This window comes from Anomaloglossus baeobatrachus, chromosome 1, assembly GCF_048569485.1.
Source record: "Anomaloglossus baeobatrachus isolate aAnoBae1 chromosome 1, aAnoBae1.hap1, whole genome shotgun sequence".
Classification (NCBI taxonomy): Eukaryota; Metazoa; Chordata; class Amphibia; order Anura; family Aromobatidae; genus Anomaloglossus; species Anomaloglossus baeobatrachus.
Window position 1 is genome coordinate 114986500 of NC_134353.1, and position 24587 is coordinate 115011086.

General features: G+C 45.9%; 1 protein-coding gene across 2 annotated transcripts in view; it reads left to right on the forward strand.

Moving 5' to 3' along the window:
- The first annotated feature begins 592 nt into the window (after nt 1-592).
- N4BP2 (NEDD4 binding protein 2) overlaps nt 593-24587 on the forward strand; it is a 115218-nt gene continuing 91223 nt past the window's right edge. Inside the window, exons 1-3 of one of the 2 annotated variants that reach the window (XM_075346979.1) lie at nt 593-677; nt 10256-10309; nt 24257-24529. In XM_075346979.1, the coding sequence (XP_075203094.1) occupies nt 24322-24529 (208 nt within the window). In that variant the 5' untranslated portion in view covers nt 593-677; nt 10256-10309; nt 24257-24321. The remainder of the gene's footprint in view (nt 678-10255; nt 10310-24256; nt 24530-24587) is intronic. The other variant, XM_075346980.1, reaches the window with a different exon arrangement.

A 24587-nucleotide genomic window follows, 5' to 3' on the forward strand; every position in this document is an offset into this window, starting at 1 on the left:
TCCCACACTCCCGATCTGATCCGGTTGCAGGAGGCGGTTGCATTGCGGTCAGGAGGCCGGTCTGGACATTTAGGTTCTCAGACCGTGAACGGCTGACGTGTCAACATGGCCTAACATGAGTTTATGATCCGGTTGCAGGAGGCGGTTGCATTGGGGTCAGGAGACCCCGGCCGGTCTGGACATCTAGGTTCTCAGATGGTGAATGTGTGAAGCCGGCCTCATCCAGACCTCAGGGTTTCCATTCTGCAGATTAGTGTTCGTCCTCATTCACACGCTGTGTTTATCACAGACATGTTCCCATTATCACCTTTGGTCATATTCGAATGCGATTATGTCTGAAAACTTGGAATTTTGCCCAAAGATTTCTCCCGTTGCTATTGGTAATTTTTGCTCCCATATAGACCATGACTGGTCCCTTCATTTTCTGTGTCCAGCAGCAGCTTCTCCACAACCTCCAGGTCGCAGCCGCTGGGGGTGCAGTAGTCCTCCAGGCCACACGGGGGCGCTCGGCACTGATTGCTGGGGCTGAGGGCGGCCGCTTTGTTGTACAGCGCAGCATGCTGGCGTCACCTTGTTGTTAGTGTCACGTGATGTGCTCGGTGTGTTGCTGTCCGGTCCCTGTGTGTCGGGAGGTGGAGGCTGCGGAGTGTGAGGAGGCGCAGTGTCCGGTAAACGAGGTAAATAATAGCCGGGAACGGGATTATAAGGGGAAGGTTTGGAGCGGAGCTGGGCTGTGAAGGATTATGGGAGTTGTAGTTCGCAGAACTAGTTGCTCTGTGCAGTGTCAGTGTTTACAGTGACTCCCGGAGCCGGTCCCGCTGCGGAGCCGTGCTGCCCTCCTGCTGTACGCGATCACATGCAGCTCCTATGGGAATGGTAGAAATGGATAATCAGAGGTTACTTGGATGTTCCTATGTCCTATTTTATTTAGTTTACACTGGCATGGGTGAGTCATACAGATAGGGAATGTAAGCCCCAATGGGGAAGGTGATGATCAGGGCTGTGGAGTTAATAGCACTATATAAGTGAGTAACATAAATAATATATACTATGTATCAGTCTGGTGTCTGATCACAAGTTTGGGCAGCGCTCGTCTGGTTGATACTCAGCTCACACCTCCGTCTCCAAGACTTTTCTCGTGCCGCGCCAGTTTTCTGGAATGCACTACCCCAGAGAATGCAACTAATATGCAGCCCCCAAGTTTTTAAGCGTACATTAAAAACACATCTCTTCAGACAAGCTTATCATAATAACTTACTAACGTAACTCTCCCCCGTCCCACCTACTAAATGCTACTCGTAACCTTCTCTCTCCTATTTCTGTCCTCACATCCTACATACAACCAATAGCACGTAAGGGCACCCAAAAGGATACTGTCTAAAGACCAGATCAGTCCTCTTTATATGTAACCAATAAACTAGGATAACGATGGCCGGCCAGATCTACAAGTGTGCTTCACCTTTTGTGTCCCCCTTCTTCCCCATAGATTGTAAGCTTTCGAGCAGGGCCCTCATTCCTACTGTAGCTGTTGAATTATGTACTATTTTGTCCTGTTTTTGTCTATACAACCCACACCCTGATTGTAAAGTGCTGCGGAATATGTTGGCGCTATAAAAAAACAACTATATTATTATTTTTATTAAGATACTTGTCCTTGTGAGCCATTTCCCCGGACTTGAGGACCGATCTCTGCTATTGTACAATGCGATACTTCAGTGCTGCCGGGTATTGGTCTGGTCACAGGAGAACTGACATCTTCCTAGGTCACAGCAATATGGGATCCATCATAGGCTTAATGTACATGGAGCTTTTGTAGTGGGAGCTGAGCAGAAACTCAGGTGTTGTCCACTGCAAGCACTCCATCTGATCCATGTCTCACCCAGGTAATATAATAAAGCCTATACTCCCCTCCCGGGGATCACATGGGGTTGTGATGTCACACGAGCTTCGCGTCCAATCAGCACTGGCTTTCTTCACCCCCATCTTCATACAAACCGAGCAATCAACAGGAAGTGAGTGCAGCCGGTGCGCACAACAGAAACAATATCAATGTAATATACGTGTCTGTGGCACCGATGATCCCAGCCAAGTGCTCTATCATCACTCCCATAGACGTGCACCTCCTTCTCCTCCTGGATGCAGTCCTGCGGCCAAGGGAGAACTGGGGACATTGGGCTTAGGACACATGGCTAGTTAAATGGTCCAAGTGGAATGCAATAAAAAATTGCATTCCACTCAGACCAATGTTACTCTATGGGGTCGCTCCTATGAGCAATTTTTTTTTTTCCCTCTCAGCCCTAATCGGACCGAGAAAACAATGGCAGCATGCTGTGGGTGGAATCTGATCCGTTTTCACTCACACCCATACAAGTCTATGGGTGCAAGAGGAACATTGCACTGCACTCTGATGACACAGGAGTACAGTGCAATAATGGCATCAGCTGATAATGGAGGAGATGAGAAGATTAGTCCCTCCCTCTCCTCCGCAGCTGTGATCCAATCACAGGATCGGATCACAGTATAATGACACTCGGAGCACGCTCGCAGCAGAGTGGAAGCTGGGGGTCATTAGCATAATGCATCTCATGCTCTATACCCATGTGTCCTTAGCTTTAATGTAATATACATGTCTGTATGTCTATGGCACTGATGATCCCAGCCAAATGCTCCACTATCATCACTCCTATAGACACACGCCTCCTTCTACTCCTGGTTGCAATCCTGCGGCCCAGGGAGAACCGGGGACATAAGTCCCCTGATCTGATGTTGGATGGGAGTCACAGCAATGAGACCCAAACTGATATAAGGTTATTTTCACGCTGTGGGTGCATATTGCTATTCCCTGCTTAACCGTCCCTGTATACACTAGCATAGATAAAGGGATCTTTAGAAAAAGTATTTCTAAAGATCTTATACCATATGCTAATGAGGGAGGGGACTAGTCCCCTAGGCGATGGTTCCCCTGGCTAGTCGGCACCATTAGCATGTTAGCACACCCACAGGGGCGTACTAACATGCTAATGAATATTCAGCGTCACAGGATGATCTCACTCACCTCTCCACCGCCTGTAGACAAAGCACACAAGTAATCTGCAGCCTAAAAAACGGTAAAAAAAAAAACCCCAGGGGTTTCGAACCCAGGATTTTTACTGCCAAGAGAGCATGTTTTGGATATGAATGAACAAAGCTTAGGGCTGCAATCACACTTCTGAGTGATGTTCATGGGTTTTTTCCTCTAACTGCACTCGGACCATTCACACACCTTTTAAAATCACCAATCTCTGCGATCCATGAGCCTTTCGAGCAGGTCCTACTCTGGTTCCAATTTGCGGATTCGACTCATTCAAGTCTAGGGGGATCTGTGAAACATGGGTGCAAATCATAATACTTCCGGTTTGCATCTGTTTCTCATGTATCTGTTGCTTGGTGATAAACTGGAGTAAAAGGACTTTCCAAAGGTTTTTTTTAATCAGCTTAGGCTGTTTTTACGCTTCCATCTTTTTCCATTAGTCACAATTCGTTTTGTGACTGATGTGGCGGATGCCTTTGAGATTGTAGTACAACTGATGGGACGGATCCGTTAAAAAGACGGATCCGTTGTAGCAGTTTGTACCTGGCAAAGAGAATCCAGCTGTGGCCGCAGGTAAACTGAATGATGTCACCGCTGACAGCACGACTCACTTCAGTTACTCTGTGGAGCTCACAGCGAGTGGCGGTGTTCTACAGCCGCTCCTGTCAGCTTCCAATGTAGCAGAGGTGAAAGCGTCGTGGGAACTCGTGTAGATTACGTCGGACCTGGAGGGGTATGTCGGGATTAATAAAGTGGTGAAAGAGGGTGTTTTTTTTTGTCTATTTCAAATAAAGGATTTTTCGTGTTTTATTTTCTTTCACTACAGTTTATTGATGGGGTGGAGGGGGTGTTTCATAGATGCCTGCCATCACTAACCTAGGATTTAGTGGCAGCTATGGGCTGCTGCCATTAACTCCTTATTACCTCAATTGCCACTGCACCAGGGCAATTCGGGATGAGCCGGGTAGAGTCCCGGGACTGTCGCATCTAATGGATGCGGCATTTCCGGGCGGCTGCTGGCAGATATTTTTAGGCTGGGGGGCTCCCCATAACGTGGGGCTCCCCATCCTGAGAATACCAGCCCTCAGCCAAGTGTCTTTACCTTGGCTGGTATCAAAATTTGGGGGGACCGCACGCAGTTTTTTAAAAATGTATTTATTTTACTGCACGATATAGACCCGCCCACCGGAGGCTGTGATTGGTTGCAGTGAGACAGCTGTCACTCAGCGTGGGGGCTCGTCTGACTGCAACCAATCATAGGTGCTGGTGGGCGGGGGAAGCAGTGAATACGAGATGGAATAATGAGCGTCCGGCATTTTCAAAAGCAGGAGAAGTCGCCGGAGCAGTGTGACAGCTGTGCAGTGCCGCGCCGGTTATCGGTGAGTATAAAGGAGGGAGGGAGAGACCAACAGACAGAGAGAGAGAGATTTTCTAACCAGAAAGGAATTTACACATCTGAGCATGCTCGGTTGCTAAAAGACAGAACTGTCACCGGAATACGTCATTTGACGGATTCCGCCTCCCATAGGCTTCCATTATGACACACAACGGACGCCGACGCATCCGTCACTATCAGTTTTTATCGCTGCACAGAAAAAAATTTACATTCTGCGTTGTTTCCGCTCGATGGTCAGTCACTTCATGACTGATCCGTCGCATGGCGGATGCAACGCAGGGCCATGAGTCCCAATCCGTCGTTAATAGAAGTCTATGGGGAAAAACTGTACCGTATTTACTCAAGACAACAGATTGTGACATACAAAAAAACGGAAGTGTGAAAGCAGCCTTAGACGTAGTGCAAACTCAAGTGTGGGGGTGAGAAAACACACACACACACACACACACACACACACACACACACACACACACACACTAGGGATCACTCCTAAAATAACTCTTGAAGGGTAAGGCTGTGTGCACACAGTGCGTTTTTATCTTGTTGTTTTCTTTGTTTTGTTTTTTTGTGTTTGATTGCAGACTTGAACACAAAACTGCAAGCAAATCTTATGGGCCCGTGTTGCTATTTTATGTGCTTCTTTTCTGCAGATATATAAGCATGTTTTGGCAGGAAAATGCAGCAGAAAAACCGCACTTGTTTTTACATGCTTTGTGTGCAGAAAAAAATCTGCTACATGTGCACATAGCCTTAAGGCCCCGTCACACTAAGCAACATCGCTGCTAACGAACAACTTTTGTGACGTAAGAGCGATGTTGCTAGTGATGTCGCTGTGTGTGACATCCAGCAACAACCTGGCCCCTGCTGTGAGGTCGTTGGTTGTTGCTGAATGTCCTGGGCCATTTTTTAGTTGTTGCTCTCCCGCTGTGAAGCACAGATCGCTGTGTGTGACAGCGAGACAGCAACAACTAAATGTGCAGGCAGCAGGAGCCGGCTTCTGCGGAGGCTGGTAACCAATGAAAACATCGGGTAACCAAGAAGCCCTGTCCTTGGTTACCCGATATTTACCTTCGTTACCAGCCTCCTCCGCTCTCACTGTCCGTGCCGCCTCCTGCTCTGTGCACATGTAGCTGCAGCACACATCGGGTAATTAACCCGATGTGTGCTGTAACTAGGAGAGCAGGGAGCCAGCGCTAAGCAGTGTGCGCTGCTCCCTGCTCTCTGCACGTGTAGCTGCGTGCGCTGGTGGTAACCAAGGTAAATATCGGGTTGGTTACCCGATATTTACCTTAGTTACCAAGCGCAGCATCTTCCACCCAGCGCTGGGGAGTGGTCACTGGTTGCTGGTGAGCTCACCAGCAACTTGTGTAGCGACGCTCCAGCGATCCCTGCCAGGTCAGGTTGCTGGTGGGATCGCTGGAGCGTCACAGTGTGACATCTCACCAGCAACCTCCTAGCAACTTACCAGCGATCCCTATCGTTGTTGGGATCGCTGGTAAGTTGTTTAGTGTGACTGGACCTTTAGTCACTTAGAGAATATTCCACCATACAAAGATATAATTCCCCAGAGTCTGTAAAGGTACCGTCACACATAACGAGATCGCTAGCGAGATCGCTGCCGAGTCACGGTTTCTGTGACACAGTAGCGATCCCGTTAGCGATCTTGTTATGTGTGACACCTACCAGCGATCTGGCCCCTGCTGTGATATCTCTAGTCCTTGCAGAATGGTCCAGGCCATTTTCTTCAAAGGTGATGTCCTGCTGGGCAGGACACATCGCTGTGTTTGACGCTGTGTGACAGGGTCACAGTGACTGCTGAACTCGCTATACAGGTCGCTACTGCGACCTGTATTGTTCCTGCATAGTTTGTAAGATCTCACCAGTGACCTCCCAGCGACTTACCAGCGATCCCTATCAGGTCGCATCATTTTCGGGATCGCTAGTAAGTTGTTGTGTGTGACTGGGTCTTAACACAGGAAACAGGGAAAAGAACAAATCAGGGGGCTCTACATTGTACGCTTTTAAGGCTATGTGCGCTCTGCACCGCACCGAAAAGGTGCGCTTCAGAGTGCAGCTGAAAAGCTGCGTTCTGAAGCGCATGGTGCCGGCGAGAACGTGCGCTCTGCCTGCAGCTCCTGCCATAGACCGAGCAGGGGCTGCCGGCAAAGCGCACGGAAGAAGTGACATGTCACTTCTTAGAACGCAGCGATTCGGGCAGTAGCCGAAGCGCTGCGTTCTAATATGCCACGTGCGCACGGCCCCTGCACAATCTCCATAGATTATGCAGGGGACGCAGGACGCATGCAGTTACGCTGCGCTACAAAGCGCAGCGTAACTGCATGAATTATGCACACATGCGCACATAGCCTAAAGGTGGTGTCACACACAGCGACGACGACAACGACGTCGCTGCTACGTCACCATTTTCTGTGACGCAGCGACGTCCCATCGCTGTCACTGTGTGTGACATCCAGCAATGAGCTGGCCCCTGCTGTGAGGTCGTTGCTCGTTGCTGAATTTCCTGCTTCATTTTTTTCGTCGTCGCTCTCCCGCTGTGAAGCACACATCGCTGTGTGTGACAGCGAGAGAGCGACGAAATGTAGGGAGCAGGAGCCGGCGTCTGGCAGCTGCGGAAAGCTGTAACCACTGTAAACATCGGGTAACCAAGGGAAGACCTTTCCCTGGTTACCCGATATTTACCTTCGTTACCAGCGTCCGCCGCTCTCGCTGCTAGTGCCGGCTCCTGCTCTCTGCACATGTAGCTGCAGTACGCATCGGGTAATTAACCCTATGTGTACTGTAGCTAGGAGAGCAAGGAGCCAGCGCTAAGCAGTGTGCGCGGCTCCCTGCTCTCTGCACTGTGCCATGTAGCTGCAGTACACATCGGGTTAATTAACCCGATGTGTACTGTAGCTAGGAGAGCAGGGAGCCAGCGCTAAGCAGTGTGCGCGGCTCCCTGCTCTCTGCACATGTAGCGACGTTATGATCGCTGCTGCGTTGCTGTGTTTGACAGCTAAGCAGCGATCATAACAGCGACTTACAAGGTCGCTGTTACGTCACAGAAAATGGTGACGTAACAGCGATGTCATTGTCGCTGTCGCTATGTGTGAACCCAGCTTTAGACACAGCACCAACATCCCCCAAATATGTGTTGTTGTTTTTTTCCTTTCTACCTGTAGGGGGCAGACACCTTGTTGGGTACAGGAGATCACACCCCATCTCTTTAAACACTTAGTACATTGAACCCAAAGTGTGGAGAACTCCGGCCACATCCCCCCTATTAGATAGGACAGGGAATGCTAATTATATTAATGTCTGTAGAGGCCTAATTATATTATGGACTATAATAAAAGAACAACTACTAAAAATGTATTAATCTGCTACTGGGCAGAATCCATGTGTCCTAGACTAAATCTAGTGTATATTCCAAATCTGAAGTCTGAATTGTTGTAACTCTTCAGGAACTTTTGTTACGCATACGTTTAAATGAATTTAAGCACTTGAAAAGCCTTGAATTATTTTGTACACAGCGAGTGTTACATGAACAATTACCTGATCTACATCAAAGTTTTCATAGTAAACAGTATCTGCAAATGAAAGGTAATAAGTAGGGATGATCGAATACCTCAAATATTGGGCTTTGTGAATACAGTGGAACTTCGCTTAATGAGTAACCCACTAAATGAGAATTTCGCTTAACAAGCAAAGCTTTCTGTAAATTTGTAACCCGCTTTACGAGAAAGCTTTGCTGTGCGAGCAAAATCCTCACCGCACACACTTCCGGTTCTGTACATCCACCGCGCTCTGACCCGCACTTACAGTCCACACACAAACACACACACACACATGTACGCACAAACACACACACGCACACACATACAGTATTATGCTCACCTTACCTTCCGTTCCACCGCCAGCCTCATCGATCTTGTAGTTCCCGGGTACATTGCGACGTGCTTGCGGTGAACTACAAGTGCCATGAGGCCGGCGGTGGAACGGAAAGTAAGGTGAGCATATAATGTGTACCTTCCGTTTCATCACCGGTCTCCTGGGTCCTGTAGTGCGCCGCTCCGCTCCACTCCAGGCATCTGCATCCATAGCGACGAAGCAGGAACTTTCTGGTTCCTGTCACCGCTAGTCAAAGGCAGCGCGCTGGCCAATCAGAGGCAAGAGGCTCTGCCTTTGACGTCAGCGCTCTGGCAGGAAGTTCCTCCCTTGTCGTTATAGTTACCTGATACGCGGCCCGCACCGGAGAACAGCAAGTCCCAGGAGACCGGCGATGGAACGGAAGGTAAGGTGAGCATATAATATGTGCTTTTGCTTGCGTGTTTGTGCGTGTTTGTGCGAGTTTGTGCATGTGTGGAATGACACAAAAGGGGACCAGGATGGGACATTTAACAAGTTGTGGAAGGAATTGTCTGCATTGCAATGATTTCCTATGGGAAATCTTGCTTTGCTGAACGAGTAACTTGGTTAACAAGCACAGTCCCAGAACGGATTGTTCTCGTTAAGCAAGGTTCCACTGTACATGCTGAATAGGTCGCCGCTGTTCGACTATCCACGAATATTCGATGCGCAATGTAAGTCTATGGGAAACCCAAATAACTATTTGGAACTATTCGGGCTTCCCATAGACTTACATTGCGCATCGAATATTCGCATAGCGGCGACCTATTCGTCGGATATTCGCATAGCTGAATATTTGAGGTATTCGATCATCCCTAGTAATAACATTTCTAAAAGACTCATATTCCAGTTTGAAATACTATGTTCCAAGAATGACAAAAGTATATTAGGATTGATACCTTTATAGGCTAACCAGAAAAAATTGAATTTTTTCTGGTTAGCCTATAAAGGCATTACTCCTAATATACTTTTGTCATTCTTGGGATATAGCCAGAAAAATCAATTGAAATACTAACACGGTACCACAATATTTCCCTGTATTGCACATATTCCAGTTTAAAAGTCTTAGGGGTACTTCTCACATAGCGAGATCGCTGCTGAGTCACGGTTTTTGTGACGCACCAGTGACCTCATTAGCGATCTTGCTGTGTGTGACACTGAGCAGCGGTGTGCGCTGGTAACCAAGGTAAATATTGGGTAACCAAGCGCTTGGTTACCCGATATTTACCTTAGTTACCAAGCGCAGCATCGCTTCCACGCGTTGCTGGGGGCTGGTCGCTGGTGAGATCTGCCTGATTGACAGCTCACCAGCGACCATGTAGCGACGCTCCAGCGATCCCTGCCAGGTCAGATCGCTGGAGTGTCGCTAAAGTGTGACGGTACCCTTACTTCAGCAAGGCCCAGTACTGTTAGCGCTTCAGGCATCTGCTTGTGTAAAACTCCATTCTGTGCAAAATAATTCAAAGCTTTAATTCATCTTCTGTAGACATTAACATAACTAGTATTCCCTGTCCTATCTAGTGGGGGAGTGTGGCCTTTGTTCCTCTCCCAGCAGGGGGCCTTCCTGGCACACAATGGTACAGACAGTCTGGAGTTCTCCACACTTTGAATTGAATGTGCTAAGTGTATAAAGAGGTGGGGTGTGATCTTTTCTATTCAACAAGGTGTCTGGCCCCTACAACAGGTAGAAAGGGAAAAAAAAAAACACATTTTCGGGGGATGTTGGTGCTGTAGAGGCATTCAGATTGGCCATACTTGGGCTTGTCTTGCCACTCTGCTGTATGTAGAGAGCCGTTCTAAGGACCAGTGTCTTATTTTCCCTGACGTCTTATCACCGGATAGAGCTCCCTGATTTGTTCTTCTCGCTATTTCCTGTGTTACAGGCTATTCATTACTTATTGCCTTCTACCTCTCCGCTCCGGACAGAATTTCACAAAGTAAGTACACAATAGAATGTAAATGTATTAATTGTTAAATATTTTGCCCATATTTCATGCTCATTACCCACCTATCAAGAACACATCATATAATATACACATGTTTATATGAGATATGTTAATATCCCTGTAACTTACATATATTTCATGTTCATTCCCTACCTAAGTAGCACAGCGAATATAACATACATCTGTTTATATAGATGTCTTCATTCCCCTGTAGTCTACATTTATTCCATGTTCATTCCCCACCTAAGAAGCACAGGGAATCTAATCTACACCCGTTTATATGGAATATGTGTTTATTTCCTTATTATCTATATATACTTAACAAGCACACAGAATGTAATATTCACCTGTTTATTTGGGATATATGTTAATTTCTGTGTAATACACCTATATTCCATGTTCATTCCCCACCTATCTAACACAGGGAATATAGTATACCTTTATATTTATATAGCACTAACATATTCCGCAGCGCTTTACATACATCAGGAACACTGTCCCCATTGGGGCTCACAATCTAAATTCCCTATCTGTATGTCTTTGGAGTGTTAGAGGAAACCCACGCAAACACTGGGAGAACATACAAACTCCTTGCAGATAGTGTTCTTGGTGGGATTTGAACCCAGGACCCCAGTGCTGCAAGACTGCAGTGCTAACCACTGAGCCACCACAAGACTGCAGTGCTAACCACTGAGCCACCACAAGACTCCAGTGCTAACCACTGAGCCACCGTGCTGTCCTGTAATCTACATATATTCTATGTTCATTCCCCACCTATCTAACATATATATATATATATACACCTGTTTTATATGGGATATGTTTATTCCCTTTTAATCTACATATAATCCATGTTTTCATTCGCCACTTAAGAAGCATAACAAATAAATTCACCTCTTTATATGGGATATGTGTTAATTTCCCTATTATCTACATATATTAAATGTTTATTCCTCACCTATTAAACACCGTGAATATAATATTCACCTCTTTATATGGGATATGTGTTTATTCCCTTTAATCTACATATATTCCATGTTTATTCCTCACCTATTAAACACAGTGAATATAATATTTACCTAGTTATATGGGATATATGTTAATTTTCCTATCATCTCCATATAATTCTTGTTCATTCCTCACATAAGCAGATGGAATATACCGTAATATACACCAATTTATATGGGATTTATGTTCATTTCCCTGTAATCTACAATATGTCATGGTGAACACTTGGTCATCTCGATGTTGTGACTTTCTAAATAATAGGAATAGAAAATTGCAAAGTTTATTATTTCTGTAGTTTCTACAAAGCCTGAGCAAGTTTGTGATGACTGAGTACAGGGGTGTAATGTGAGCGGTCAGGGTGAATGCTGCAGATAGTCAGGACAGAAGACCTTGGCTGCTGTCTGGGAACTGATAAGAGTTACTGCAAAAGTGTTGCTTTGGAAAGGGACAATTTTCTGGAGAGCGGCTGAAAGGTAACAATACAGGAATCTGTATTATTATTATTATTATTATTATTTATTTATAGAGCACCATTGATTCCATGGTGCTGTACATGAGAAGGGGGTTACATACAAAATACATGTACAAGTTACAGTAGACAGACTAGTACAGAGGGAAGAGGGCCCTGCCCTTGCGGGCTTACATTCTATAGGATTATGGGGAGGAGACAGTAGGTGGGGTGTAGGTGGGGCGGCAGCTCCGCACGGTGGTGGGGCGGCAGCTCCGCACGGTGGTGGGGCGGCAGCTCCGCACGGTGGTGGGGCGGCAGCTCCGCACGGTGGTGGGGCGGCAGCTCCGCACGGTGGTGGGGCGGCAGCTCCGCACGGTGGTGGGGCGGCAGCTCCGCACGGTGGTGGGGCAGTGAGGTCATTCAAGGTTATAGGCATTTCTGAACAGATGAGTCTTTAGGTTCCGTTTGAAGTTTGCAAGTGTAGTAGATAATCTGACGTGTTGAGGCAGTGAGTTCCAGAAGACTGGGGATGTTCGGGAGAAGTCTTGGAGACGGTTGCATGAGGAGCGAATGAGAGAGGAGGATAGAAGGAGATCTTGGGAGGACCGGAGATTACGTTTTGGAGTGTAGCGAGAGATTAGTTCAGAGATATATGGAGGAGACAATTTGTGGATGGCTTTGTAAGTCAGTATTAGTAGTTTGAATTGGATACGATGGAAGATTGGGAGCCAGTGAAGGGACATGCAGAGAGGAGAAGCGGGGTGGTAGTGAGGCGAGAGGTGGATCAGTCGGGCAGCAGCATTAAGGATGGACTGGAGAGGGGGGGCGAGCGTGTTAGCAGGGAGACCACATAGGAGGATGTTGCAGTAGTCGAGGCGGGAGATTATGAGAGCATGCACTAGCATTTTTGTGGATTGAGAATTGATGAAGGGACGGATTCTGGAAATATTTTTGTATTAGGCTATGTGCACACGGTGCGTTTTTCTCGGCGTTTTTGCGCGTTTTTCGGGTGCGTTTTTGGCCTCAAAACTGCATGACTTTGCTTCCCCAGCAAAGTCTATGAGTTTTCATTTTTGCTGTCCCCACACAGCGTTTTTTTTCAGCTGCGTTTTTTTGGTGACCACAAAAACGCAGCATGTCAATTATTCCCGCGTTTTTCACTGCGCTTTTCATCCATTGAGTGCAATGGGATGTTGAAAGACGCAATGAGAAACGCAAATAGCTGCGTTTTGGTGCGTTTCTAAGACCAAAAACGCAGCTATAAACGCAGGAGGTGGGTAGTAAAGTGACGTGTACAGGAAGAGGATTCCTTCTGTCAGTATACACAGAAGCGTGAATCCTCCCGGTACCGTCACCGTCGCTTCCACCTCCCGTCCTGGGCATGTATGCTGCCGTGCGGCGCCATGTCTGGGCGGGAGATGGAAGCGGCTGCGAAAACAAAAGTTAACAGTAGGAAAAAAAAAAAAAGTTATACTCACCTGTCTGCAGCCTCCCGGTGCCATGCCCGCTCCCAGATCCTCTCACGGTATCGCCACCCCCACTCCGGCTGTGTGCAGACGGCCGGGAAAGCTCCGACGGATGCAGGACCTGGCGATGGATCACCTGATGCAGTCACCTGACGCATCAGCTGATCGTAAGTATTGCGGTGACGCGGGCGCCCGGCCGGTATCAGCGGATGCGTCAGGAGACTTCATCCCTGATTACCGGCAGCTGCTGCAGCGATCAGACAGGATCAGACTCCCGCCCCATCGCTCCAGGAGCTGCCGGTAATCGGTAATCAGCACATAAGTGAGTATTATTATTTTTTATTTTTTTTTTTGCACCGATGCATCAGCTGATTGTATAAACGGCTTTTATACAATCAGCTGATGTGTGATGGGATTCAGGCACTTGATCCTGACACATCATCTGATCGCTTTGCCTTCCAGCAAACCGATCAGATGATATTGAATCCGGATTGGACGGCGCGGGACCCTAACCCAGGATTACTGCGGAGGGGGGTTTATTTCAATAAAGATGGAGTCACTAATTGTGTTGTGTTTTATTTCTAATAAAAATATTTTTCTGTGTTGTGTTTTTTTTTTTTATCTTTACTAGAAATTCATGGTGGCCATGTCTAATATTGGCGTGACACCATGAATTTCGGGCTTAGGGCCAGCTGATAATATACAGCTAGCCCTAACCCCATTATTACCCGGCGAGCCACCCGTCACCAGGGCAGCCGGAAGAGTTGGATACAGCGCCAGAAGATGGCGCTTCTATGAAAGCGCCATTTTTCTGGGGTGGCTGCGGGACTGCAATTCACAGCGGGGGTGCCCAAAAAGCATGGGCACCCTGCACTGTGGATTCCAATCCCCAGCTGCCTAGTTGTACCCGGCTGGACTCAAAAATTGGGCGAAGCCCACATCATTTTTTTTTTTAAATTATTTCATGAAATTCATGAATTAATTTTAGAAAAAAGGGCTTCCCTATATTTTTGGTTCCCAGCCAGGTACAAATAGGCAGCTGGGGGTTGGGGGCAGCCCGTACCTGCCTGCTGTACCCGGCTAGCATACAAAAATATGGCGAAGCCCACGTCATTTTTTTTTTTGGGGGGGGCAAAGAAATCCTGCATACAGTCCTGGAAGGAGGATGCTGAGCCTTGTAGTTCGACAGCTGCTGTCTGCTCTCCTGCATACACTATTGGATGGAGGATGCTGAGCCTTGTAGTTCGACAGCTGCTGTCTGCTCTCCTGCATACACTATTGGATCGAGGATGCTGAGCCTTGTAGTTCTGCAGCTGTCTGCTCTTCTGCATACACTAGTGGAGAATGAAGAACACATTGAAGAAGGAAATGACATCAGACCTTTTTTTTTTGTTCACTGATAAAAAACGCATAAGGACGCAGTGAGCAAAAACGCAGCAAAAAAACGCACCAAATCGCGGCAAAACGCGTGCGTTTTTTGCCGCGTTTTTTCGACGCAGGTGCGTTTTTGTGCGTTTTTAGCGGCCAAAAACGCACAAAAACGCAGCGTCAAAAAGACGCAGTGTGTGCACATAGCCTTAGATTCTATTTTTCCTTACATTTTCCACTTTTGGATTCCTGGTAGCACGGCCTTGTGTTCTGAATTCTCATCGAGTGTTGGAGATATGCTATATGCCATGAGGGTCTATAGTGCGAAGCTCTATATCTGCTCACTTACATGATGATCAGATCAGTGTTACTGCATCAGTAAGGCTAGGTTCACACACTGCGTTTTTTTGACGCTGCGTTTTTGTGCGTTTTTTGCGGCAAAAAACGCACAAAAACGCACCCGCGTCAAAAAACGCAGCAAAAAAAACGCACACAGTTTTGCCGCGATTTGGTGCGTGTTTTGCTGCGTTTTTGCTCACTACGTCTTTATGCGTTTTTTATCAGTGAACCAAAAAAAAAGGTCTGATGTAATTTCCTTCTTCAATATGTTCTTCATTCTCCACTAGTGTATGCAGGAGAGCAGACAGCTGCAGAACTACAAGGCTCAGCATCCTCCATCCAATAGTGTATGCAGGAGAGTAGACAGCAGCTGTCGAACTACAAGGCTCAGCATCCTCCTTCCAGGACTGTATGCAGGATTTCTTTGCCCCCCCCCCAAACAAAAAAAATGACATGGGCTTCGCCATATTTTTGTATGCTAGCCGGGTACAGCAGGCAGGTACGGGCTGCCCCCAACCCCCAGCTGCCTACTTGTTCCCGACTGGGAACCAAAAATATAGAGAAGCCCCTTTTTTTTTAAATTACAGTCAGGGCCAGAAATATTTGGACAGTGACACAAGTTTTGTTATTTTAGCTGTTTACAAAAACATGTTCAGAAATACAATTATATATATAATATGGGCTGAAAGTGCACACTCCCAGCTGCAATATGAGAGTTTTCACATCCAAATCGGAGAAAGGGTTTAGGAATCATAGCTCTGTAATGCATAGCCTCCTCTTTTTCAAGGGACCAAAAGTAATTGGACAAGGGACTCTAAGGGCTGCAATTAAGTCTGAAGGCGTCTCCCTCGTTAACCTGTAATCAATGAAGTAGTTAAAAGGTCTGGGGTTGATTACAGGTGTGTGGTTTTGTATTTGGAAGCTGTTGCTGTGACCAGACAACATGCGGTCTAAGGAACTCTCAATTGAGGTGAAGCAGAACATCCTGAGGCTGAAAAAAAAGAAAAAATCCATCAGAGAGATAGCAGACATGCTTGGAGTAGCAAAATCAACAGTCGGGTACATTCTGAGAAAAAAGGAATTGACTGGTGAGCTTGGGAACTCAAAAAGGCCTGGGCGTCCACGGATGACAACAGTGGTGGATGATCGCTGCATACTTTCTTTGGTGAAGAAGAACCCGTTCACAACATCAACTGAAGTCCAGAACACTCTCAGTGAAGTAGGTGTATCTGTCTCTAAGTCAACAGTAAAGAGAAGACTCCATGAAAGTAAATACAAAGGGTTCACATCTAGATGCAAACCATTCATCAATTCCAAAAATAGACAGGCCAGAGTTAAATTTGCTGAAAAACACCTCATGAAGCCAGCTCAGTTCTGGAAAAGTATTCTATGGACAGATGAGACCAAGATCAACCTGTACCAGAATGATGGGAAGAAAAAAGTTTGGAGAAGAAAGGGAACGGCACATGATCCAAGGCACACCACATCCTCTGTAAAACATGGTGGAGGCAACGTGATGGCATGGGCATGCATGGCTTTCAATGGCACTGGGTCACTTGTGTTTATTGATGACATAACAGCAGACAAGAGTAGCCGGATGAATTCTGAAGTGTAATGGGATATACTTTCAGCCCTGATTCAGCCAAATGCCGCAAAGTTGATCGGACGGCGCTTCATAGTACAGATGGACAATGACCCCAAGCATACAGCCAAAGCTACCCAGGAGTTCATGAGTGCAAAAAAGTGGAACATTCTGCAATGGCCAAGTCAATCACCAGATCTTAACCCAATTGAGCATGCATTTCACTTGCTCAAATCCAGACTTAAGACAGAAAGACCCACAAACAAGCAAGACCTGAAGGCTGCGGCTGTAAAGGCCTGGCAAAGCATTAAGAAGGAGGAAACCCAGCGTTTGTTGATGTCCATGGGTTCCAGAGTTAAGGCAGTGATTGCCTCCAAAGGATTCGCAACAAAATATTGAAAATAAAAATATTTTGTTTGGGTTTGGTTTATTTGTCCAATTACTTTTGACCTCCTAAAATGTGGAGTGTTTGTAAAGAAATGTGTACAATTCCTACAATTTCTATCAGATATTTTTGTTCAAACCTTCAAATTAAACGTTACAATCTGCACTTGAATTCTGTTGTAGAGATTTCATTTCAAATCCAATGTGGTGGCATGCAGAGCCCAACTCGCGAAAATTGTGTCACTGTCCAAATATTTCTGGACCTAACTATTTCATGAATTTCATGAAATACCGTATTTTTCGGACCATAAGACGCACTTTTTTCCTCCAAATTTGGGAGGAAAGTGTGGGGTGCGTCTTATGGTCTGAAGCTGCGGGGTAGGGAGCTGTGGGGAGTCAGCGCTATGCAGTGGGATCACAGGAGGCAGGGAGGGTCGCTGCTGCAGGATGCCGGCTGCTGGAGAAACCACGTGTACCCGCTGCTTAAAGTCAGTGAATATTCATTAGCTGCTCCCCGCTCACCTCTCTCTGCAGTCAGCGGGGAGAGGAGCAGCTAATGAAAACTTGTTTAATGTAAACAGCGGTCACACGTCGGAGCTCTAGACGCCAGCTTCCTGCAGAGGCTGGGGAGACTGTGTGTCTGCTGTGTAGGAGGCAGGAGCAGGGGGCCGCTGCAGTCATGTCTGGCCCGGGGGAAGTGCAGATCACTGCAGTGTCTGGGCCAGAGCACGCATACCTTCACAGCACAGCCGCAGTCTCTGTGCTGAGGGCTCACATTACTTTCACTTTGCTCCTGCCTTTACACTAGAAACAGTCTCCCGTAGCTGACAAGGACCTACAATGATGTAATGAAGAGGGGTGGGCCAGAGCAGCACAGAACAGCACAGTGCCTGCCTCTTCATTACATCACTGCAGGTCCTTCAGATATGTGAGACTTTGTTTGTAATGCCAGGACCAAACTGAAGCAAGGTGAGCAGCACAACAGTAAAAGTAAGGCAATAAATAAATAAAATAATATATAAAGGCATTACTGTACACCTGGATGGGGTTGGATTATATATATATATATATATATATATATATATATATATATATATATATATATATATATATATATATATATATATATATATATATATATATATATATAATGTATATGTATGTATATCTTTACAGACACATACACGCGCACACACACACACTATATAACTATATACACACACACACACACTATAACTATATATACACACAATCCAGATTGGAGGATCACACACATAATGATGGGGAACATACATATTCCACGATGGGGGCCATATATACAAGGTACCCAGAAAGGAGGATATGAGGACAGAATTTGGGGATATTATTACCGCAGTAACACTGTCAGCAGTAAAATAAAAGTGTGTCATGACCACATTCTTTTACTTTAATTTTATTTTTTTCTATTTTTTCCTCCTCTTAAACAAGGGTGCGTCTTATAGTCCGGTGCGTCTTATAGTCCGAAAAATACAGTAATTAAAAAAAAATAAAAATGACGTGAGCTTCGCCTAATTTTTGTGTCCAGCCGGGTACAACTAGGCAGTTGGGGATTGGAATCCACAGTGCAGGGTGCCCGTGCTTTCTGGGCACCCCCGCTGCGAATTGCAGTCCGCAGCCACCCCAGAAAATGGCGCTTTCATAGAAACGCCATCTTCTGGCGCTGTATCCAACTCTTCCAGCTGCCCTGATGCCGGGTGGCTCACTGGGTAATAATGGGGTTAGGGCTAGCTGTATATTATCAGCTGGCCCTAAGCCCAAAATTCATGGTGTCACGCCAATATTAGGCATGGCCACCATGAATTTCTAGTAAAGATAAAAATATTTTTCTGTGTGTTTTTTTTTTTTTATTAGAAATAAAACACAACACAATTAGTGACTCCATCTTTATTGAAATAAAGAACCCCCCTCCGCAGTAATCCTGGGTCAGGGGTCCCGTGCCGTCCAATCTGGATCCAATATCATCTGATCGGTTTGCTAGAAGGCAAAGCGATCAGATGATGTGTCAGGTTCAAGGGCCTGAATCACATCACACATCAGCTGATTGTATAAAAGCCGTTTATACAATCAGCAGATGCATCGGTGCAAAAAAAAAAAATACTTATGTGCTGATTACCGGCAGCTCCTGGAGCGGAGTCTGATCCCGTCCGATCGCTGCAGGAGCTGCCGGTAATCAGGGATGAAGTCTCCTGACGCATCCGCTGATAGGTTAAACCGGCCGGCCGCTGGCGTCATCCCGAGACTTACGATCAGCTGATGCGTCAGGTGACTGCATAAGGTGATCCATCGCCAGGTCCTGCATCCTGCAGGCATACGTACCCAGGGAGACTGCACACACCCGGAGCGACGGTACCGGGAGGAGGAGCTGGGAGCGGACATGGCACCGGGACCCTGCAGACAGGTGAGTATGACATTTTTTTTCTACTGTTCACTTTTGTTTTCGCAGCTGCTTCCACCTCCTGCCCGTACATGACGCCGCACGGGAGCTGACATGCACAGGACTGGAGGTGGACGCAGCGGTGACAGTACCGGGAGGATTCACGCTTCTGTGTTTACTGACAGAAGGAATCCTCTCCCTGTACATGTCACTTTACTACCCACCGCCTGCGTTTATAGCTGCGTTTTTGGTCTTAGAAACGCACCAAAACGCACCTATTTGCGTTTATCATTGCATCTTTCAACATCCCATTGCACTCAATGGATGAAAAGCGCAGTGAAAAACGCGGGAATAATTGACATGCTGCGTTTTTGTGGCACCACAAAAACGCAGCTGAAAAAAACGCTGTGTGCAGACAGCAAAAATGAAAACTCATAGACTTTGCTGGGGAAGCAAAGTCATGCAGTTTTCTGTGCAAAAACGCACCCGAAAAACGCGCAAAAATGCCGCGAAAAACGCACTGTGTGAACTTACCCTAATGGCTTCCACTGATCCATCTTATTCTTGTTCTTGGGCTGAGCTTATATATATTTCTAATGGACTGTGTTGCCAAAAGGTCTGCTTTTATATTAGCAGCCAATACATGGGAGAAACCTATTTGCTTCACCAATATTTGCCAGAAAACTGCAGCAGTTCACCCTAAACTGCATTTGATTTTGCCGTGATTCTAAACCCTGCAGCACACTTTCATCCTCATGTAAACCGGTTAGGCCATGTGCACACGTTGCGCACTGTCCCTGCAGAAATTTCTGCAGCGATTTGAACAGCACACGTGCACTTCAAATCGCTGCAGAAACAGTCCGTAATGAAAAAAAAAAAAAGCCGATTTCATGGGCTTTGACTGCAGCCCCTCCCATAGACAGAGAGGGACCTGCAGGCAGAGCGCACGAAAGAAGTGACATGTCACTTCTTAGGCTATGTGCGCACGTTGCGTACTGTCACTTCAGAAATTTCTGCAGTGATTTGAACAGCACACGTGCGCTTCAAATCGCTGCAGAAACAGTCCGTAATGAAAGAAAAAAAAAAGCCGATTTCATGCGCTCTGAGTGCAGCCCTTCCCATAGACTGGGCGGGGGATGCAGGCAAAGCGCAGGAAAGAAGTGACATGTCACTTCTTAGAATGCGCGCTTCGGGCAGCAGCCGAAGCGCTGCGCTCTAAGACGCCATGTGCGCACGGCTTCTGCATAATCTTCATAGATTATGCTGGGGACGCAGAACGCATGCAGTTACGCTGCGGTGCAGATCGCAGCGTAACTGCATGTAAATACGCAACGCGCGCACATAGCTTTAAGAACGCGCGCTTCGGGCAGCAGCCGAAGCGCTGCGCTCTAATACGCCACGTGCGCACGGCTCCTGCATAATCTTCATAGATTACACACAATAAAAGATATTTTCACCTCTCCTCCGTTCCCTCGGTGCCTCCAGCTGTTTCTTGCAGTCCGCAGGCACACAGACCCCCTCCGTGGTAGTGTCCAGTGCACGGAGCAGCCGCTGCAGGATGTCTTCATGGCTTTACTGCAGTTGAATGTGTTACGGCGCCACAAAGCATTCAACTGCTGTAAAGCGCTGACCCCATTGGCAGCCCTGTGTATTGCACACGATCATGGAGGAGTGCTTCTTGTGGACAGTAGGCACATAGACCGGAGGAGAGGTGAGAAAATATTTTTTATTGTGTGTAAACAACTGCAGTAAAGCCATGACGGCACCGTGCACCGCCGTATAAGACGACCCCTGACTTTTGAGAAGGTTTTCAGGGCTTAAAAAGTCGTCTTATACGCTGGAAAATACGGTGTCTGTAATGAGGCAGAGGGAGTCACTTTGATCTCCCCATCTTGCCTGTGATCCAGCGGTGTCTGTCTTTGGAGACGTGCACAACAGTTTTGTGCACCTCTGAAAATATGGACACTGCTGAACAGAGGCCAAACAGAGTCCAGAGTAACTCTGCTGCCTCATTAGTGAATGGATTCATCAGGGGTTTAATCTCACTCATATTTTGGAACGTAATATAACTACTCAGCATAGAGCACAGGATAAATGTAGAGTGATCCAAAATGTTCTGTACCAAACTGGCTACTCCGAAAAGAAATCCAGCAAACTCTGCATTCCCAAATGTCCCCCCTTGTTTTGAGCCCCACAGTGTGCTTAGACCACAGTTATCATCCACATGTTTTGGCAATAACTGTAGCGAGGAGAGCCCACTTAATTTATGGGGTCCATGTCTCCAGAAGCACAAGCTGGGCACCACAATGTCATGGACACTACAAAGTATGGGCACTATAATGGCAGATTTTCAATTTTCATTCTGCAACATTCACTGTGTTTGATACCCGTAGATGAATTCCCAAAGGGGTGTAATTTCTAAAATGGGGTCACATATGGGGGTTTCTTCTGTTCTGGCACTTAAGGACTCTGCATATGGAGTCCGCAATCTATTTTAGGAAAATCTGTGCTCCAAAATTCAAATGGCGCTCCTTCCCTCCTGAGTTATGCTGTGTGGTCAAACATTACTGTACAGTCACGTGTGGGGTATTGCCATGTTCAGTAGAAATTGGGTGAAAAATGATGGGGCCATGTTTACCTATTTCCGCTTGTGAAAATTGGAAACCTGGTACTAAAACAATAATTTAGTAAAAATGATTTTTTTTTATTCATTATTGCCCAATAACAACACTTTGTGACACACTTGTAGTGTCATAATACTCACTGTACCCCTAGATTCATTTATTGAGTGGTACATTTTAAAAAATGGAGTTCCTTATTAGGGTTTTGCTTTTTTGACGTATCAGAGGCTCTGCCAATATGACATGGCACCCCACACTAATCCAGCAAGACCTGAACTTCAATATGGCACTCCTTTCCTTCTAAGTTTTTTACTGTACCTCCAAAAGTAGTTTCTGACCACATATGGGGTATAATTGTACTCAGGAGAAATTCCACCATAAGTTTTGCCGTATAATTTTTCCAGCTAATCTTGTGAAAATGAAATCTTTTGAGGCCAAAGCATCACTTGGGAAAAATGTTTTAAAAATGTAAATTTCAATTTTACAACTCAATGTTTCTAAATTTATAAATTTCTGTGAAGCACCTGAGGTTCATTTTGCTCACCAAACATTCTGTGAGGGGTCTGGTTTCCAAAATGGGGTCACTTGTGAGGGGTTTTCTCTTTTTAGGCTTAAGAGGGGCTCTACCAATGCGACATGGCTTCCTCTATCTAATCCATCCAATTGTCCACTCCAAAAGGCAAATGGTGCTCCTTCCCTTACGAGCCTTGCCGTGAGCGCGAACAGTAGTTTTCCACTACATGTGGGGTATCGGTGTACTCAGGACAAATTGTACAACAAATTGTATGGTGCCTTTTTAAAACTCTCTGGTTTAAGAGCATAGAATTCAGTGTTTGAAAACTGTGAAATTTTGTAAACTTTTGCCAAATTTTCATAATTGCAAATTATATCGACAAACGTTTACCACTAGCGTGAAGTAGAATGTGTCATGAAAAAAGTCAGAATCGCTGGGAAATGTTGAAGCATTCTAGAGTTATTACATTACAAATTAAAGGGAACCAATCATCAGGATTTTTGTATATAAGCTAAAGCCAGTGCTATACTGGCGCTATCAGGCTGATAATCTACATACCTGTAGTGGATATTTAGGCTTTCAAATCCAAGAAAGTAAACTTTAAAAAAATCGTCAGCTTCCTGAGTGACAATTGAAACTGAGTAGATAATATCTGGGTGGGTATTCATATGGATTCCCGCCCCCCTGCCTGTTTTCATCTGCTTGAGTATGACCACATTTTTCAATTCTGACCAGTGTTAAAAGGAACCAATCGCCAGGATTTTCATATATAACCTAAAGGCAGTCTTATACTGGCACTATCGGGCTGATTATCTACATATCTGTAGGGGTCAGCTCGGATGTTTAGGCTTTCAAATCCAAGAAATTAAACTTTAAAAAAGAGTCAGCTTCTTGCAACTGAGCAGATCATATATGGGTAGGTATTCATATGGATTCCCGCCTGTTGTTCCTCCCTCTCTCTGTTCTCTGTGGTAACTATTATACAAACGATTCACTTTTTTGAAGGACCTGTGTGAGGTCATACCCATGTGACCAGATGGGGCGGGGCCTCAGCCAACAAATCTGGATACCAGGTCACATGGGTATGATCTCACACAGGTCCTTCAAAAATGTAAATAGTTTGTATAACGCTTACCATAGAGAACAGAGAGAGGGAGTTACAACATGCAGGAGGGCGGGAATCCATATGAATACCTACCCATATATGATCTGCTCAGTTGCAAGAAGCTGACTATTTTTTAAAGTTTACTTTCTTGGATTTGAAAGCTTAAACATCCGAGCTGACCCCTACAGGGATGTAGATAATCGGCCTGATAGTGCCAGTATAGGACTGCCTTTAGGTTATATATGAAAATCCTGGTGATTGGTTCCTTTTAACACTGGTCAGAATTGAAAAATGTGGTCATACTCAAGCAGATGAAAACAGGCTTGATGGTGAAAGGCTTAAGTCAAGTTTCATTGAGTTTTTTTTAACAGATCTTGGGACAATATACCAACCACTGATTATTTGGGTCTTTTTAGAATGTTTTATATTACTCTTAATCTTTTAGGGCTCTTTCAGACCTCCGTGCACCATGGTCCATGTGCAGACCAGAATGCATAGACCGGTCACGGCTCTGCCGACTAGAGAGTGATCGCTTCACATATTTCTATGAAGCTCCCGCGTTCATCAAAGGAGACCCGTGGCTGGTTCGAGCATTCTGGTCTGTGGACGGATGTCTGAAAGAGCCCTTAATCTGTAGACTGTTTTTCAGTACAGTTCTGCTTGCTAACAATGATCTTACTTTTCCAGGTTTTTATAGATTTTAAGAATGGAAACTAAATGAAATAGAAGACTGATGTACACACAAGTTTGAAATGCCTAGAAAAAGAAAGGGGTCATCGGCAAGTCCTCAGAGAAGAGTTTCTCTCACCGGCTCTTCATTAGTCCCATCGTTCTCGTCTGGTCTACGTCTTCCTTCAGTAATGAGCAATAACAAGGAGGACGTTTTTACCAATATGTGTGAGATGTTCCCCAACCTTGACCCGTCACTTGTTGAGATGGTGCTCAGTGAATATAAAGAAGGTAGGTAATATTATGCATAAAGCGAGTCTAGAAACATGATTTATAAAAGATATTGAGG